Below are 18,302 nucleotides of genomic sequence, written 5' to 3' on the forward strand. Positions count from 1 at the left end.
ATTCTATGCTGACGTTAGAAATACATGAGGTCAGATCTTCATGATGGGGATAAGAAAACAACCAAAATTCACAGGGTCCTTAAGTAAAGGCAACATAGAGATGAGTGAAACAGAAAGCTACAATGACTAAGGGGCTTCGCTGACAGCCTCACACTTAGAGACAGACGTCAGGGTAGTTGTCAAGACCAGAGGGCACAGGAGGACGTAGCAAAGGGATGTGACCGAAATCTGAAACTTGTGGACACACATACGGCCAACAGTCTGCTGACTTGACCACCTCACACCTTTACAGAAAGTCTCCCGACTTTGGGAAACAATTCCTTTCCCCTCCAACTAAGTCAAAACTACAGCAACCCTCTGTATAATTTAATACCATATTATTCTGCCTCGAAAAGGAAGGAAATTCTGACACGTGCTAGAGCATGAAGGAACCCGGAAGACATTATGCTAAGTGAAATAAGCCAGCCACAAAAGGACCAATACTGTACGATTCCACTTACATGAGGTCCCTAGAGAAGCCAAATTTACAGGAACAGAAAGGGGAATGGTGGGTGTCTGGGGCTGGGGGAGGGGAGAATGGGGAGCCAGTGTTTAACGGGGACAGAGTTTCAGTTTTGCAAAACTTCTGGAGAGGGATAGCGGTGATGGTTGTCAACAAGGTAAATGAACTTAAGGCTACTGAACCGTTCACTTAAAAGGGTAAAGTTTATATTACATATATTTCACCATAATTAAAAACAAATGAAACAAAATTTTAATAGCAATATCCTGACTTGCCTATTTCTGCTTACCTTAGTCCCTTTCCCAAGAAGCTATGATTTGACTTTTGTGTAAAGCACTGGAAGAGAAGTGTCTCACCACCAATTTACAGCCTAAGTGATTCTAAAAGAAAGAATTAAATTGGCCCGTGGCTAGCATAACTGACATTCAACACAGGAGGTGAGAGGTGCCTTCTAGCAAATTGCCCAGGTGAATATTTACTCTTCTCGCTTAAATTCCTTCCACACAAAGACCACCCAGTCTCCCACCTAGAAGTAAGTATACTAAAGATTTTATTACCATAGTCTGCATCTTTAAGGAAAACTTTGTTCCTGTCTCAGTCTTTGAGACATCTCATCTAACCACTAACCTAACAACTCAGGCCCCCTTAACTGAGATGAGACACTGCCCAGGGATTGGGGAACGGGGGGAGGGACACCTGTGTGGGGCTTCACTGCCTAGTTGCTCTGTGACCTGGAGAAACCACCACCTCTCCCTGCCCTGGTTTCCTTAAGCAGGAATGGGCATGTCAGAATCCTTGTCCTTCCCAATGAGAGGGTGTATAATAAACAGCTCCATAAACTGTCTCATGAAAGCAGGGTATTTTATCATCTTACCTTACATAGAGGAGGGAATCAACACATTTTATCTAAGAAATCCTAGAACTCAAAGACCAGTCTGCATAACCTTATGATTCAACCAGCTAACCAAAGGGAAAATGAAGTCAAATCTCAAGGTAGTAAAAGAAACAAAGTCATAAAATTTCATCCTAAAAGTTTGGTTTAGAAAAATAAAGTTAACATCTGCTTTCAAGAAAAGCTGAACACTAGAAAATAATCATTTTAAGAACCTCAAGCTTTTCTAAAACCTAGCAGTGGTACTATGTGATCCAGCTGGACTTCTGCAGCAGTTTCTCTCCAGCACTCATACTTGCGATCTCTGTCTCCAAGGCTGTTTTGGAAAGGGTCACAGAGACTGCAAGCAGCGCCGGAGCCAGCTCGGCAAGGAGAGCCATGTTCTACCTCTGGCTCCTTGAGACATCGCGCAGCCCTCGTGCTCTCAGGGCGAGTCTGGGAGCTCCCATCCCAGCAGCAGAACCGAGCATCAGCGCCCCTCTCCTCCCTCCCCACACCAGCTGCCATCTCTGGCACTGCACAGCTGTGCCACCACACCCCTTCCCTCCAAAAGAGAGGCTCGGTGAGGGCGTGAAGAACTGAAGAAGTCACTTCGCTCTCACTTTACCCGCCTTCCTAAAGCCTATGTGTACGCTGGCCCTTTGTAAAACCCTGAATACTTCTGCAGACTGAAACATTGCCCCCCACCACCACCTTGGCTGACAGCTGGAACAGACCCCTGGCACCAAAATAAACGTGGGTCTCCAGCTCCTCTTCTGTGTGCATTTTTGGAAAGAGGGCTACCATACCGGGGGAAGGTTCCAAAGTTCTTAATGAGTAAAATAAAAACTCCTAGGGTGGGCTGAGAGGGGGACCTTGCCGGATTTGCCCCTCTGCTTTCTGCCAGCCTATTTGTAACCTCACCAGAGCAGGACCACAGAAATCGGTTATTAGCTTGTTCCTCAATCTCAGGCCTAGAAGAAACCACACTGAAGGCTTAAACCTCTATTTGAAGAAGCTACTGGAAAAACCCTAGGAGGAGAGAGCAGAATGCGAAACCACAAGACAGACATGCAGAGAAGCAGCCGCTGCACACATCACGCTGCTGCCTGCTCCTGGGTGGGAGAGGCCGGCAGCGGCGGCGCATAATAACAACAACAGAGGGATCCGCGCTCTACAGGAAGCTGCACACGATGGGCTCACACGCGCCACCCACCCAGCCTCTTACCCAGGGCGAGTCCCCTCTCCGGCAGCCCCAGGATCCCGGCAGCCCCAGGGTGGCAACGTCAAAGCCCAGGCAGCCGGCAGCTCTCAGCTTCAGAGGCCATGGTGGCCCGGCACCGCGACCCCCCAGTCCCAGGCCCCCGGCTGCCCCCACAGCGCCGAGCGGAGGCAGCGATGGAGCCCGCAAAGAACGTGCGTCCGCACAGCCAGGGCAGAGGCGGCGGCTGCGGACACAAAAGCTGAGCGGAAACCCGGGTGGAGAGGGAACCGATGCTGGTGGGGAAGGCAGGCGTGGACGGAGATGTCGCCGGGCTGACACTTGGAGCGTGTGCTCCGTCCTCCAGGCTTATTTCCATGAATGCGATGACAGTGCCCCGCCCACCACGCCCCCACTCGCGGCCTCGGAGGGGGGACGCGCCAAGAGCCTTTGCTCACAGGCTGCAGCGGCTTTTTTCTCCCCCTTGGAAGCAAAAAGCTGATGGTGGCTTCCCAGGGAGGATGTTAACCCTTACTTAAGGGACCCTCTCCCTTCCTGAGTGGATAAACAAGCGGGCAGGATCCAGAGGGCAGGCTGTCCTGTCACCCTCAGCGCAAGGCCACCTCCTTTGCCCAGCCCCGTGTCAGCAGGCAGGGACGCTGACCACGCCGCTCCAACACCATCCACCCCCCGCCGGCTTCCCGTCCTCGGAGGCCCTAGGCCCCCTGTCTCCACGTGGCACGCTCCAGCCTTTTTACTAAAAAGGACCTGCCTCCCACTCAGGCCATGTGCTAGCCGCTCTCTCCACACACGGGCCATAGGTGTTTCCGCACCAGAGGCTGCAACAGAGCGTTCCAGTATATTCTGGCTAGGCTGAGTGAGGCAGGTGGGTCCAGGGACGATACTGTAAGATGGCTGGTGACAAGAAACGTCGCTACAGCCTGAGAGGAGTGGCTCTCAAACTGCAGGGCGCGAGGATCACCAAGGGCACCATCAGACACACAGATCTGGGACCCCAGGCTGAGACTCGGGTTCCAGAGGCTCAGGGCCCCGTGTTAAGCCAGAACACAGGGTGACTGGAAGCCCTGTCTGCAGACCCCTCTGGGAAGCACTGCCTTTGACTAATAAGGGAGGAGACATAAGGATTTTAAAACAAGTGCCAAATAAGCAAGGAGAAAAAAGAGAAAATAAACCACTACACTAGATGAGGTTCTCCGATCTCGGCACTATTGACATTTTGGGGATCATTCTGTGTCGAGGGCATCCTGGTGCCTTAGAGCACATTTAACTGCACCCTGGCCTCCACCCACTGGATGCCAGTAACACCCCACCCTATCCCCCAGATAGGACAACCCCAAACGTCTCCAGATGTTGCCAAATCCCCTGAAGGGCAAAAGTGTCCTGCTTAAGAAGCACTGGTCCAGGCACATGACAACAACAGGAGGAAAAACACTTAAAAATCCCACACCCTCCCCTGCCTTCCAGTCCTCTGCCCTTAGGAAACCGCTGACAGGAGGCATCCTCCCCCACCACACTAACGTGCGATCCATACTCTGAGGTCTCCTCATCACCAGGAGGGTCACCAGACCTAACCAAACACTTGGGCTTTGCAGCCTAGCCTGTCTTTAAAGAAACAGCCACAATATGAACAATTTTATTTTTGTGTCGAAATGGCAGTTCTCATCTAAAAGAATCATACCAAATCTACGAGAAATAAACCCTAAAATTATTTATGAGATCTTTGCTTTAAGCTGCAAAAGGGAGACAAGTTTTCAACAAACACATGGACTGAGAGTCCCTAACTGACACTCAGTCTGGTGAGCTGCCCATCCCTCACCCGGCCCCAGGGAGAGCCCATCCTCCCTGGTCCACCAGAGCACCTCGTCCCCAGCCTGTTTCCGTTTCCTTGTCATTGTTTAGAGGCTCATCCTGGCCAGCCATGAAGAGCCACCTCTTACGGGGAGAACTCCCTCAGTTCACACAAATGAACCCTCACTTAAAGGCCTTCTTCACACCGTTTCCTTGGAACAATGTTTGTATCATGCAGTTTACCACCTGGTTGGACACTGTCCTGTTCCCAGGGGGTTATCTGCCCATGAAATTAAGCTCTTGCCTTCCAGTAAAATACCATAAATATTCTCACAGCACTCTGCACAGTCCTAAGGGCTATGTCCCCCTTTCTGAGCTAACATCAAAATACACACAGACACACTCCAGGGATTTAGAGGTCCCAGCAGGCAGATCCTGACCTATCACTTTCTGTGCATGACTCGGTCATAAGGCACAGGCTCACTGTGGCTCACCCTTAACTCACCAGCTACAATTCAGCAACAGAGGATCCACCACTGGGCTTGACTTGTAGCGTGTAAACCAGCAAAGGCCTCAGCGTGAAGCCAGGCCAGACTGGCTGGCAGCAAAGGCTGCACCACGGTCAATTCTTGGCACAAACAGTATGATCCAAGGAAGCAAGGAGACAAGAAGTGAGAGTGAAAAGCTACCGACAGGAAGTCTGCAGTGTGGCCCGCCTCTTCTCTAAAGACAGATCTCGATAAACGGCCCCACAATCGAGTTTATGAAATCACAGCGATGATCAGAGAAAAAGACTGTTCACTGGCTAGTAATCTCAGGAAATCTACCAACAGAGAAAATAAAAGCTTTAAAAAATTACTTTCTCAGACTTGTAATCTAACAAACAATCTTTGGGGAAGAAATGGTTACCACCCATAAACCAGGTACCCTATTAGTAACTACCCTATTAGTTACCGTAGAAGATACAAAGATGGTAAGACATGGTTCGGGCCCCCAAAGAGCTTACATGTTACTGGTCCTTTTAAAGAAAAAAGAATCAAGCAGCAAGTAAGCGCCAAATGAATGCTGGCGACAGGCGTCACGGGGTCAGAGACAGCCAAGCCCGCGGCCAGGTTGTCCCAGGAGACCCCACGAGAGCTGAGGCTGGGCCATCGGTGAGAGGGCCCTCGAGGCTGGGGACAGAGGACAAACGGGGACAGGGGAGAACAAGCTGGAAATGCCTGGAAAAGCTGCACAAGTCAGACCATGCCCTTTGAGTCTGGCATGAGGACATCTGACTGTCCTGTTGTCAGGCGGGAGGCAAGGTAGAGACAGAGTGGGAAGGGGCATGGGGGCACCCGGAGAGACGGACGGGGAGCTTTTCCGCGGTGGCCAGGGAGAAGTGACAGGAACACAGGGCGTTCGTCCAAGGCAGCGAAACTTGGGCTCAGAAGTGGGAACAGAGGACTAAGTGTCTTCTGCCCCCCTGGTAGCTCAGAGCTTCCACGGCCACCCTGTGCGACACCGCTCCCCACACCACGCGCCGTCTCCCCAGGGCTGCCTTGAACCGGGCCCTCCGCCACGCGCGCAGGGTGGTCTGCAGCACTCGCTTATTCCACAGACAGCTCCTGAGAGGCAGTAAATCAGTGTCTTTCAATTCACCAACATCACAGACTTGCTAACCCTACGCACTCGGCCTCCCCGAGCCCCGCGTCTCCTGGGCAAAGGCCCTGCACCAGCCCATACCAGGCGTGGAGCCCTCCACACTCAGCATCCCCGCCTCCCCTGCTTCTGTGTCACACAAAACTCAGGCATGGAGTTTCAACCATTCTACCCTATTCCTTATGCTTTAAAATGCTGAATTGCTCTTTAGTAAAAGCTAGGAGCATAAATGCTTCTTCAAAGAAGCCGAGACTGGCTTCTGTCCCCTCTCTGAGAAAGTCCTGAAGCAACCGAGAGGGTAGCAGTTCCTAACTCTAACCTCAAAGTAGAAAAAGCCAGCTCCCGGTGCCAGACATCAACCCTTCTCAGAGCTGCCCGAAGTCCAGAGAAGTGCCCCTGAGGTCTGGGAGAAGCCCGAGAGGAGCTGGAGGCACCGACCCAGGCGCCCGCGCTCCGGGTCCCAGTGGCCCTGGGTCCGCTCACAGGCAGCAGAGCCGGGGCAGGCAAGGGCCAGCCTCCCTGACGGGGCCTCCTCCCGGCACCAGCGCGGGGATCTCATCCCTGCCGGGGCTGCCCTCGGCCGTCCTCTCCCTCCTGGCCTTTGCAGAGGGCGCGGCAGAGACAGGAGGAGACTGCAGGGAGGAAGGAGGGGAGGACTGCGGGGCCACGAGGAGGCTGAGGCAGGCGGTGGGCAACGCTCTGTCCGCGGAGACCCAGGGCGGCACGGTGCCTCAGAGCCGCCAGCTCAAGGAGGCGAGCTGACCCGTGAGAGGGCGGGGCCCTCCTCCCTCCAGTACAAGCAGATCCTCCTCTCTTCTACCCCCAAACACCAGCAAATTCCCCGCAAGCCAGCGCACGTACTGTGCCAGGAGCAAGTCACCAAGAAAACAAGGAAGATCTGAGCACGGGCAGAGAGACCCCTGCGGGAAAAGCTGTCCTCAGTATGTGCCTCAGTTTCTAAAACTATTTACCTTACCAACAAGAGTTTCACAGGAGCGCAACAGATAAAACGATATTAAAGTTCATATGGAAAATGTATGTATGAATAGCCTAGAAAACTATGAAGAGGAAGAAGGGTAATGTGAGGCGAGCCTCTGCCAGAGATTAAAGTGTTGAGACATCAATAATTGGAAATTTCAGCACTAGAGAAGGAAAACAGCAGAAAAGGAACTCAAGAAATACTGAAACACACAGGTGGCACTTCAAGTCATAAAATCTCATAAAGAAAATATTTTTAAAAGATACAAAAATATAAAGAAAAATAGGATTATTCAGTCAACGGTGGGGGGCAATTAGCCAGCTACCCATTTGAGGGAAAACTAAGCTGAATGTCTGCCTCATTTATATCAGAATAAATTCTAGCTGAATCAAAGCTTTTAATGTAAAAAAAGAAACCACAAAAATTCTAGAATAAAGCATGGATTAATATGGTCATAATCTCAGAGAGTCTGTTCAGTTTGCTACAATGAAATGTAAAGCTTCAGAATGGAAAATAAAGTTCTATGAGCTAAAAGGTAAACAACCAGGACAACAAATGTGCAAAATATATGACAGAGGATTAACTTCTTTTCACAAGGAGAGCAGCATATAGAGCAGTAAGACAAAGGTGGACACAACCAGCGAAAGACATAAAAAGCAGACCCAGAAAGAGAAACATAGTGGCCAGACATGAAGGACGCTTAAACTCTCAAGGTTAAAGCACGAACACCACACCGCTCCCAGTGAGTCTGGCAGAAATGAGAGCATCGGGGCCAAGGGCGCGGGAGTACACAGGCGGCCCAGGCTCTGCTGGGGGAGTGTAAACGGCGCAACCTTTCTGCAGTACTTTTCAATTCAGCAATTCCGTTTAAGAATTTATCCAATGGACATACTCCCAAAAGTGCAAAAATGAAAACTACTTACACACGATTTGGTCATGAAAAAGAACGAGCTGATCGGTAGATGCCAGCACAGAAAGATCTCCCAGACACTGTGCCACGGGAAGGAACAGGACACCATGCGCGTGGCACCGATGCTGGTAAATGCAAGATCTGAGAAGGACGCACTTGAAACTGTCAACAGGGACCCTGTTCAGAGACGAGGAGTGTGGAGAGGGAGCAAGCAGAGGCGGCAACGCCGCATTTTATACCTTTCTGTGTATCTGGATCCACAAATGAGGCAAAATTGTATGTTGAAATTTCTATTCAGAGAAAATATGGAAATGTCACCAGCCACTTACCCCAAAACATTTGCTCAGATTAATGACTAATTATTCCTTTAGTGGAAGGAACATACTTGAGTCCTGTTATAATGCGTGTGAAACCCCTGAGGCAACTATACCATCATGCCACGCTGTCTACGTGGGATTCCAACGTATTTCTATGAATCAGAATCCTGAACGCTTAACAGAAGAGACTTCAGGTGCCAGAAAGAGAGGAGACGCAGAAACAGCCACTGACTTAGAAAAGAAATGCATTGCATTTTTCTAGGTCAGAAGTTAAGCTTTCATGATTTCTCCATAGGGTAAGGAAGGAAGAACATACAAAAGTCAAGAAATTATCTTCATAAGAAGGGAAGGAGTGGCTGGGCAAGTCCTGACCATGAGCAGAACTGAGGGCAGCAGGACTGACTTCTGTCCCCGTTTTCACTAGTGTGTCACACCCAGCACGGGCTCAGGAGGAGGAGACGTGGGTCCCAAGAGCAGCGCATCTCAGCAGTGCTGCCCAACGCCAGCCCCGGCGGAGTTCCATGTCCCCCCCCAGGAGCTGCGGACCCACAAGCCTGTGGCCCCTCTGCATCTAGTGACTGTCCCAGCTGCAAAATGAACCCATCTGAATCCCCATGAGCGGAAGCTCTTCACAAGGTAACAGGAGAAGACAGCAGCAGTTACAAGAGTCTTTTTCTAAAAAGGAAATCTCAGCTGGGCTGCAACAAACAGAAAGAGGAGCAGAGACAAGAACAATGTAAATTCAGTAAAGGTGCCTTTGGAAGGCTGTCAAAATGCAAGGGAAAAGTGAGAAATGGATATTATAAAAAACTTCCAGGACGTCTACCCCTCCACATTTAACATTACCAGCAGCAAACTCTATGTGGGTCCTGTGCTGCCAGCACCCCCCCCCAACATATTCAGCGAATCTTCCAGAGCCACAGGAAGGGCTGCACCACAAGGTCCTGACGCCTCCTGTCCAGATCTACCGCACCTGCCTTGTCCTCGTCTCCACTGCCCACTGGCAGGCTGGGGGCTCCTAAGGCCCCAGACCGGTGTCCTGCCAAGACCCACACTCCCTGCCTCTTCTTTCCACAATGCTGGCTCCTCAGACAACTCCACCTGCTGCCCTCCGCACCCCACCTGCCTCCTGGACGCTGGGTCCTGACCTCTGGCAGCCAGCCCTATGCATTTATGTTCCGTACCAAAGAGAACTTGGGAGGCTGCAGAAAGCCTTAGACGATGGATAAAGGTCCGCTCTTTTCAGAGCAGAACCCGAGGCCCATTTCTGTTCATCTCTTTCATCAAGAAGAAAGGGCAGTCCTGACCCTCTGTTCAACGCTGCGGGCACTCACGCTGGTGCGGTCCACAGACAGCCTATGAAATCCAGGCTAGAGCCTATGAAATCCAGACCAGAGCAAGTCCCCTTCAAAACTGGTCCCAGCAGATGGTGATGCAGGTCTGCTGAGATGTGTGCTTTGTACAGCGCCAAGCGCTCTAGCTTAAAAGTAAAGATGTAACCATTTTTGATTTCGCAAAATACAAACTCAACTCCTAAGGAAGGGAGTGAGGAGTATCTACAGATGTTCACTTACAGCACCTCTGCTTTTCTGTTTAATACTCGCCTCGACCTCAGCAACCTGCCCAACATGAGGCTGGCATAATGACAAGGAACGCGTTTAGAGGATGGGATGAGGGGTAAGTTACCATCAGAGAGAGTATTCTAGACGCAACCTGAAAATCCAATGTCCTAAGGGAGAGGCACTCTATTTAATTCCATTCTATTCAGCATATTTTCCTATAAATAACACTATCCTATACTCACATAGTATCCATGGCTTAAAATCTTTTTCCATTTCCATTTTTATTTGAACTTGACAACAAAGTACGACTATGAACTCTGTGCATTTCCTGACAATGGACTATGCACTGTTACCTCCAGTTTATAGAGGTAAGACTCAATGAGTATAAATAATCCACAAACAGACCAAGCCCAATTCACTCACTGGCTGAGCCCTCAGCTCTTTATTTTCTCTCACGGGAATAATAAAAGCCACGTCAGCTCAGCGTTTACTGTGCATCTGCATATGCCCAGCCTGTGCTCGGAGCTGGGATTCAAAGAGCTCCAGCCCATGCCCTGCACAGAAGGGAGAGGCCAGAGGGGTAGGCGAGCGAGACTGTGGTGGTAGCACATGCTGCCACGGCGGCCACGCCTGCCCAGGGCTCAGAGGACACCAGGGACCGAGCGGCTTCAGAGCAGTCAAGCCTCTGAGCCAGGAGTTGAGAACAAATGAGTTCCCCAAATGGAGACGCAGAGACAGCGCGGATGCACATCCCAAGTGAGGGGAGAAGGCCAGGGAGTAGCTGGGTTCCTGGAGACAGTGAGCACACCTTGGGTCAGCGCCCAGGGCACCCGGCAGAGAGCCTGGGCTATGCAGGTGAAGGCCTCGTGTCACACACACCAAGGAGCTGGGATTCCATCCCAAAGAGAAGGCTCAAAGGCAAACCAAGGAGGACCGAACACTCAAAAGGTAAGATTAAACGGCTAAAAAATAGCCCCAGGCAGTTAAGAAAACAGTGCTCAGTTCAGTACAGTGGTTAAGTCTCGCAGGCACCTGCACAACTGCCACTGGTTAGTCCTCACTCACACACACCTGCATAAGTGGAGTAGAAATTGATGAGCGTAAGTACCAAGTCAGGACAGAGGCAAAGCCACATCTGTAACTGAAGGACTGTGGATTAGACACTCGTGCAGCAGGTAGGATCTGACTTCTTTAGACATTTTCTTTTTTTAAATAAATTTATTTATTTATTTAGTTATGGCTACGTTGGGTCTTCGTTGCTGCACGCGGGCTACTCTTCATTGTGGTGCGCGGGCTTCTCATTGCGGGGGCTTCTCTTGCTGCAGAGCACGGGCTCTAGGCCCGCGGGCTTCAGTAGTTGTGGCTCACAGGCTCTAGAGCGCAGGCTCAGTAGTCATGGTGCACAGGCTTAGTTGCTCCATGGCATGTGGGATCTTCCCGGACCAGGGCTCGAACCCGTGTCCCCTGCATTGGCAGGCGGATTCTTAACCACTGCACCACCAGGGAAGCCCCTTTAGAGACATTTTTTAAAACTTCATTCCCCTGTGTGGGGCAGCTCTCTGGGTAACAATCTAATCAATGCAACTGCGTGAGAAGCACACGCTGACACTTAACCATCCCTCCCCGGGATGCTTGGGGACCTGCCCGGGAAAGTCCATTTGCTCCCTTCACTTTCACATCTGCCTGATGCCATTTCTGCATCTCACCTCAATACCTAGGGGTATCTATCTTAGCAACACTGCCCTCCCTAATGTCCCAAATAGACAACAAGATGAAACATTCCCAGGAGGGTTGAGGGAAATGGAGAACCACCCTCTCTTGAAGGCGACTTTTTCAAAGCAAAGTTGCACATTAATCCTACCACTAAAATCTGATCTCTAAAAGCCCTGGCCCTACTCCCACCCCTGAATCAAGGGCACACACACTGAGCAGTTTATGTTGAATGTTAAAGCCTCTAGGATGGCTAGAGGCTGACGACATGGGACCCCTTGATTTTGACTTTGAAGCGACTGTTAGCACCACCTCGGTGGGTCTGAAGCCAGGCTACCCAGAAGGAGCAGCAGTAGGTAAGAGGGTAGAACTGGCTCCGTGAGCAGCGGTCACCATCTGCCCAGGCCAGGCCGGCGCGGCCCTACAAACCCAGGGTCAGCCGCCAATGTCCTCTTCCACTTTCACGAGGCTCCCCTTCTGAACGAGAGACCTTGGCTACCCTGGACTCACCTTTCAGATACAAAACCTCCCATGGGGGCGGTTCAGCCCTGACCTGGAACTGCCTCATTATCGTCCCCTCTTCACATGCCAAGGGTCATTATCAACACCAAATGCCCTCTCTCCCAAAGGCTTTCACACACAGTACAGCTTTTCAAACCACCCTGTGAATATGGTCCAAGATACTCTGTCTGACATAGAGGTAAAACTTGAAAATACTTTATAGTGAACCAGATAAGGAAAAGCATAAAAAGGACCCCCAAAGTTTATTATCACTTTCACAAAATCCATTTTGAAAAACAGCCTAATATTTATTTCTGACTTATTCATATCATTCAGTACCAGCTACAAACCAGTATACATTTTGCTTTTTGTCTTATGGCATTAAAACATGGCCATCTGATGAAAGCATCACAAGAAAACATACACACATCCACACACAAAACTTAACCTCAGAACATTTGAGAGCCTGGACCTAGGGTGCTTTAAGCCAGTTCTTCTGCAAAAGCTTTTGGGATTTATAATCCACAAAATTTGTCACCCCTTTACTCATAGCTTCACTGTTTACAGTGTGGGTGTGGAGAAGACGAAGGAAGTTCCCCAGACCTGACAAGGCTTCAGTCTTTACCTAATACCAAAAGAGGAAGATCAAATAACTATGGATATTCTCTTTGTTACATTTTTATTTAATAAAAATGGTTAATATTCATCTTGAACCTCACCAATACTTTCACCCTGGTCTCTAACATCTTTCCTTTTTAGTGTCACACTCACTCTGGGTATACACGCAACTTCCAGAGCTTCTAAGACTGCTGCTCAGATTCAGGAAATCAGACACGATCACCAAGTAGGAGGGCACATGCCACCAAGACGCACCCAGGGGGATCTTCAATGAAAAGTAAAGAGTGGGGGTGGGGGCTGGGGGACGTCTTCAGTTTAAAAACACAGCCTCTCTCTGGCTCACGCGCTCTCTCTCTCTCACACACACACACACACACACACACGCACACACAGAGGCAAGAGACTGTCGGTTGGTACTTCTTCTCAAGAGGCAGTAAAACTATCGTCACAGAATTTCACATGTCAATCAAAAGAGCTACTTAAACCCCACCCCATACACCCAAGCCAGGACTGGGACTCACCGTCCTCTTCTTTGGTTTTAAGGACCATCTTTTCTGTCACAGTAGGACCCTGAAGGTTGCTGGGTTTTGTTCTTCAAAGGAGAACTCAGAGCAAAGACTCCCTGGGAGGCAGGGCCGGGTGAGGCAGGAATACCTGTGAGCTGTCCAGCCACCGGGACAGCTCAGAGCTGCTTCCTGGACCGACAGGGAACTTGCTGGCCGCACTCCTGGACCAATCAGCCTCCAGCCACAGAAGCGTCACTCCCAGTTCACGGCCACCACCCAGTTCCTGAAGTCAAGCTCAAGTAGCTTCCGAGAGGTTAACCACCTCCTCCCTGGAAGCAGTCTGAGCTGGAGTCCAACGAGTAACAGAGGCACTTCTGGTCTCAGATTCGCCCAAAGCAGCAGACAGAGCTGGCGTCTCTCTCTTCACTTCCCAAGTACCTTCTTAGAATGGAATCACTTAAAAACCCCTGGTTGTCTCACAAGGAGATAACAGCGCATTTCCCAAGAGCATGACTAAGAGATCGTAATCATGACAGTATGTTGTGAGGTCACAGGATAAAAGTAGAAGGCGGATTTTAGAGGCCAAAAAAAAAAAAATCTAAGGGCATTATTCCCAATATAAGTTCAATTTCATCCCCATTCTATGTTCTAATATATTGCACCAAACTGTTCTTTTCTCTTACTATAGTCATGACACATGTTTATTATTGAAATTAGATTACAGTAGTGGCGGGGGGCGGGTCACCCAGGGATAACCACTGATGACATTTCAGTATATATTCTTTACATTTTTCCAGATTTTTGTTTTATGTATTATATTCTTATTCTCTGTGTTTTACATGTAAAATTTAACTATATATACATTTCTTTATATCTCTATATCTCTCATATCTGTCATAGTTCATATGTATAACCACATATATTATACAATATATGAGATATATTCATCCTTAAGATATATTTACCTCAAGAGATAAGTATACAGACAGTCCCCGACTTACAATGGTTGACTTTTTTTTTTTTTTCCACACCGTGCGGCATGCAGGATCATAGTTCCCCGACCAGGGATCAAACCCATGCCCCCTGCAGTGGAAGCATGGAGCCCTAACCACTGGACAACCAGGGAAGTCCCACAATGGTTGACTTATGATTTTTCCACTTTATGATGGTGTGAAAGCAACACGCATTCAGTAGAAACCATACTTTGAACGTTGCTCTTTTCCGGGCTAGCGGTATGCGGTCCAATCCTCTCCCGTGATGCTGGGCGGCAGCAGCAGTGAGCACAGCCCCCAGTCAGCCCATGATCACGAGGGTGAACAACCGATACACTTACAACCATCCTGGACCCAGACAACTGTTCTGCTTCTCAGTGTCAATACAGTATTCAAGCCATTACATGAGAAAATCAACACTTTATTACAAAATAGCCTCTGTGTTAGATGATTTTGCCCCACTGCAGGGGGGCAAAACACACTGTGTGTGTTTTGAGCACCTTTAAGGTAGGCTGCGCTAAGCTATGATGTTCAGTTTAGGTGTATTACATGCATTTTTGACCTACAACATTTTCAGCTTACAATGGGTTTATCAGGATGTAGCCTGAAAGAAAGCCTCCAAGAATATCCACGTAACGTTCTGGGAAAAGTCTTTTTCTCAGCACAATACCCACGTCAGTCACAATCCCAAGGAGACAGAGACGCACTCAGAGTGGGAGTCTGGAGAGAAGAGAGGGACTGTCTATAAAAGTGAGGGTGGAGGGGCTTCCCTGGTGGCGCGGTTGTTGAGAATCTGCCTGCTAATGCAGGGGACACGGGTTCGAGCCCTGGTCTGGGAGGATCCCACATGCCGCGGAGCAACTGGGCCCGTGAGCCACAACTGCTGAGCCTGCGCGTCTGGAGCCTGTGCCCCGCAACGGGAGGGGCTGCGATAGTGAGAGGCCCACGCACCGCGATGAAGAAGTGGCCCCCGCACCACGATGAAGAGTGGCCCCCGCTTGCCAGAACTAGAGAAAGCCCTCACACAAAACGAAGACCCAACACAGCTAAAAATAAATAAATAAATAAATAAATAAATAAATAAATAAATAAATAAATAGAGTAGCTATAAAAAAAAAAGTGAGGGTGGAGTGTGGGGAGACCACAGGGAGAGACGCAGCAGCAGGGCCAGTGAGAGGGGGCGGCCCTGACCCAGGCCAGGCCTGTTGGGCAGCGGAGTAGAGAGGCCGCTGGCAGGACCACAGGTAGAGGGTTCAGCCGACCTTAGCTCCCTGGTGGGGAGAAGACACCTTGACCTCACTGTCCCCTGGCCCGCCAGTCTCCTACATAATCCAACAGGGCCAGAGGACCAGGGAGAGCATAGAGAGTGGAGCTGTGAGGGCACAACACAAACCACAAGGCCCCAGGAACCGGCCCTGAAGAATTCAATGGCCTGACATCTGCCCACCAAGTCTCAGCCCCGTAATCACCAGTTTCAAGACCCCCTTCCTGGGACCCTGTGCCTCTCCAGGCTCGTCTCTCACCACCGTGCCTGGTTTGTTTCTCTAAGCAAAAGATGCACACATCATATAAAAAGCAAATAGTACCTAAGGCTTAAAACAGAAAACCACGGCTTCCTGCCCAACTCCCCACCCCCCAGCCCCGACTCATGCTTCACAGACGTAGGTCTCTTGACTATTTCTTCTGTTCATCACCTCCCTGTTTTGAAATAACTAGTTACACTACTTGTTCTCGAGTTTTCACCTCTAGACGTCAACTGCCTGCCATGGAAGATAAAGACTCGCCTTTTACCCCCACCCCCCTCCCACATGCACACACACACACACACACATGCCCACTCGGTATAATTACACAAACATTTCTGGTTAAATCAGTATTTAGTATTCCCATAAACACTGCTCACAACTCAGCTATATAATGTACTATGATTAAAATAACCACGGAATGGACTAAGTGTCCTTTGTTTGTTTCTGTTTGCTCACGCCAAACTCTCTACCAAGCTATGCAACTGTCAAGACGGTCAAACGCGCCGAGCGGTCTGTTTTCTGAGACGGCCTCCAGAAACCTCCACACTCCTACTCAGCCTGGTCTTGTGGCTCTTGAGGCCCGCGTTCGGGGCACCACCCTGAGCACTCCCCCAGACATTTCCCACCGCTGGACCTGAGTCTCTGATTCCATGGTTTTTTTCTTTCTTGGACTGCTTGCTCATTTTGGTGGAGCACATTCTCTAACAACTAGCAGAGAGAGGCTGTGGAGGGGTGGGTTTTCATCGTCGTTGTTGTGAATTTTGCATGTCTCTTCTCTCACACCTGACATTCTGGCGGGGTGTGGCATTCTAAGCGAAGTCACGTTTCCTGAGCATAGTGGAGGCATCCACTCATTGTTTCCTCTTCCTGTATTGCTCATAGTGATGGTACCATTCTGATTCCCAATATTTTGTATGTGACCTTTTTCCCCCCTCAGGAAGCTTTTAGGACCTTATCTCTACACTCAGTATTGTGAAATTTCATACGTTATGTTAGCCACCAGGTAGAACCTATGTCTGAAGTCTTATACTCTTTAATAAATTCCTGTCCTTTTTTTTTTTCCCAGTTCTTGTTTTTTGGAATTTCTATTAGTTAGACACTGGGCCTCCACTGTGAATCCTTTAACTATTCTTATCTTTTCACTCCTACTTTTCCTCTCCTTTTTGAGCTGCTTTCTAGGAAATATTGTTGCAATGGCCTGAATGTCTGTGTCCCACCCACCCCAACTCATATGTTGAAACCCTAATGTGATGGTGTTTGGAGGTGGAGCCTCTGGGAGGTGATTAGGTCATGAGGGTGAAGCCACCTTGATGGGATAAGTGCCCTTATAAGAAGAGGCCGGAGAGTTAACTAGCTCTCTCTTTCTGCCATGTGAGGACACAGCGAGAAGATAGCCCTCTATAAACCAGGAAGAGGGCCCTCACCAAGAACCCAACCAGGCCAGCACTGAGATCTTAGACTTTCAGCCTCCACAACTGTGAGAAATAAACATTTGTTGTTTAAGCCACCCAGCCTGTGGTACCTTGTTACACCAGCCTGAACTAAGACGATTCTCTGCTTTATCTTCCAACCTTTCTATTGAATGTTCTATTTTTGCTATTTTTAATTTGCAAGAACTCACTCTTAATCTCTGAATATTCCTTTTTGATAGCATCCTGTTGTTTCAGTAATATAATTTCTGAGACTCTTAAGTATATAGTTTTTTTTATATATAAATTTATTTATTTTATCTGATTTATTTTTGGCTGCATTGGGTCTTCGTTGCTGCACGTGGGCTTTCTCTAGTTGTGGCGAGCGGGGCTACTCTTGGTTGCGGTGAAGAAACCCCCAAAACAGACAAGTAAAACCTGCTGGGATTGTGATTTGCAGTGGCAAATCTACATTGAATCTGTAGATCCTCTGGGAAAACTGACATCTGAGTGTGCTGGGTCCTGAGTGCACTTTCTCTCTCCATGGATTTAGGTCCTCTTTCAAGTCTTTCAATAAAATTTTAGAATTTTTTTTCCACTAAACTCTTGCACATTGTTGATAGATTTATCGCCAGGTATTTAATTACTGTTGGTTGCTAATATATTGGAATGCATTTGTGCTTTATATGTTGACTTTGTGAACAGCAGCTTTGCCAACCTCTGTGAATGATTCTAACAATTTATCTTTAGGTTTTTTACCTTTTCTATATGGACAGTCAATCCACCTGTGAGACAATCGTTTCCTTTTTTTCCTCTTTACAATCCTTGTGCCCTTTTTCTTGCCCCGTTTCCCCGGCTAGAGCGTTCGGGCCCAATTCTCCTGGGGCTCCGTGGCTGAGAAAGATTGGGCTAGAAAACCCTGCAGCACAGCACCAGTGAAGTTGCTGAGCGTGGACACCCTTCATTTCTTCGCCATCTTAAAGGAAAAGCTTTCTACATTCCTCCACACAATATAACATTTACTATAAGTTGTAAATACCTTTTATCATGTTAAAAAAGGATTCCTTCTCTTTCTAGTTTGTCAAGAGATTTTTTTCAGTTATGGGTGGCTGCTCAGTTCTTTTAGTAATTTTCTTGCAGGTACACATGTGATATTGTTCCAAGAATATACAACCAAGTCATGAACTAGTCTAGCCCTGCACTGTCACGTGTGGTAACCACTACTGAGTTCTTCAAGTATGTTCTAAG

The 18,302-nt window shown here is 48.9% G+C and overlaps 1 protein-coding gene across 4 annotated transcripts in view; it reads right to left on the reverse strand.

Moving 5' to 3' along the window:
- CYTH1 (cytohesin 1) overlaps positions 1-18,302 on the reverse strand; it is a 79,576-nt gene that overhangs the window by 31,224 nt on the left and 30,050 nt on the right. Inside the window, exon 1 of one of the 4 annotated variants that reach the window (XM_036836811.1) lies at positions 13,143-13,366. The exons of 1 other annotated variant lie outside the window; for it this stretch is intronic. In XM_036836811.1, the coding sequence (XP_036692706.1) occupies positions 13,143-13,170 (28 nt within the window). In that variant the 5' untranslated portion in view covers positions 13,171-13,366. Of the gene's footprint in view, positions 1-2,601; positions 2,737-13,142; positions 13,403-18,302 lie in introns of those variants that run through there. 2 more of the 4 variants (XM_036836813.1, XM_036836815.1) reach the window with 2 other exon arrangements.

This window comes from Balaenoptera musculus, chromosome 20, assembly GCF_009873245.2.
Source record: "Balaenoptera musculus isolate JJ_BM4_2016_0621 chromosome 20, mBalMus1.pri.v3, whole genome shotgun sequence".
NCBI classification, from domain to species: Eukaryota; Metazoa; Chordata; class Mammalia; order Artiodactyla; family Balaenopteridae; genus Balaenoptera; species Balaenoptera musculus.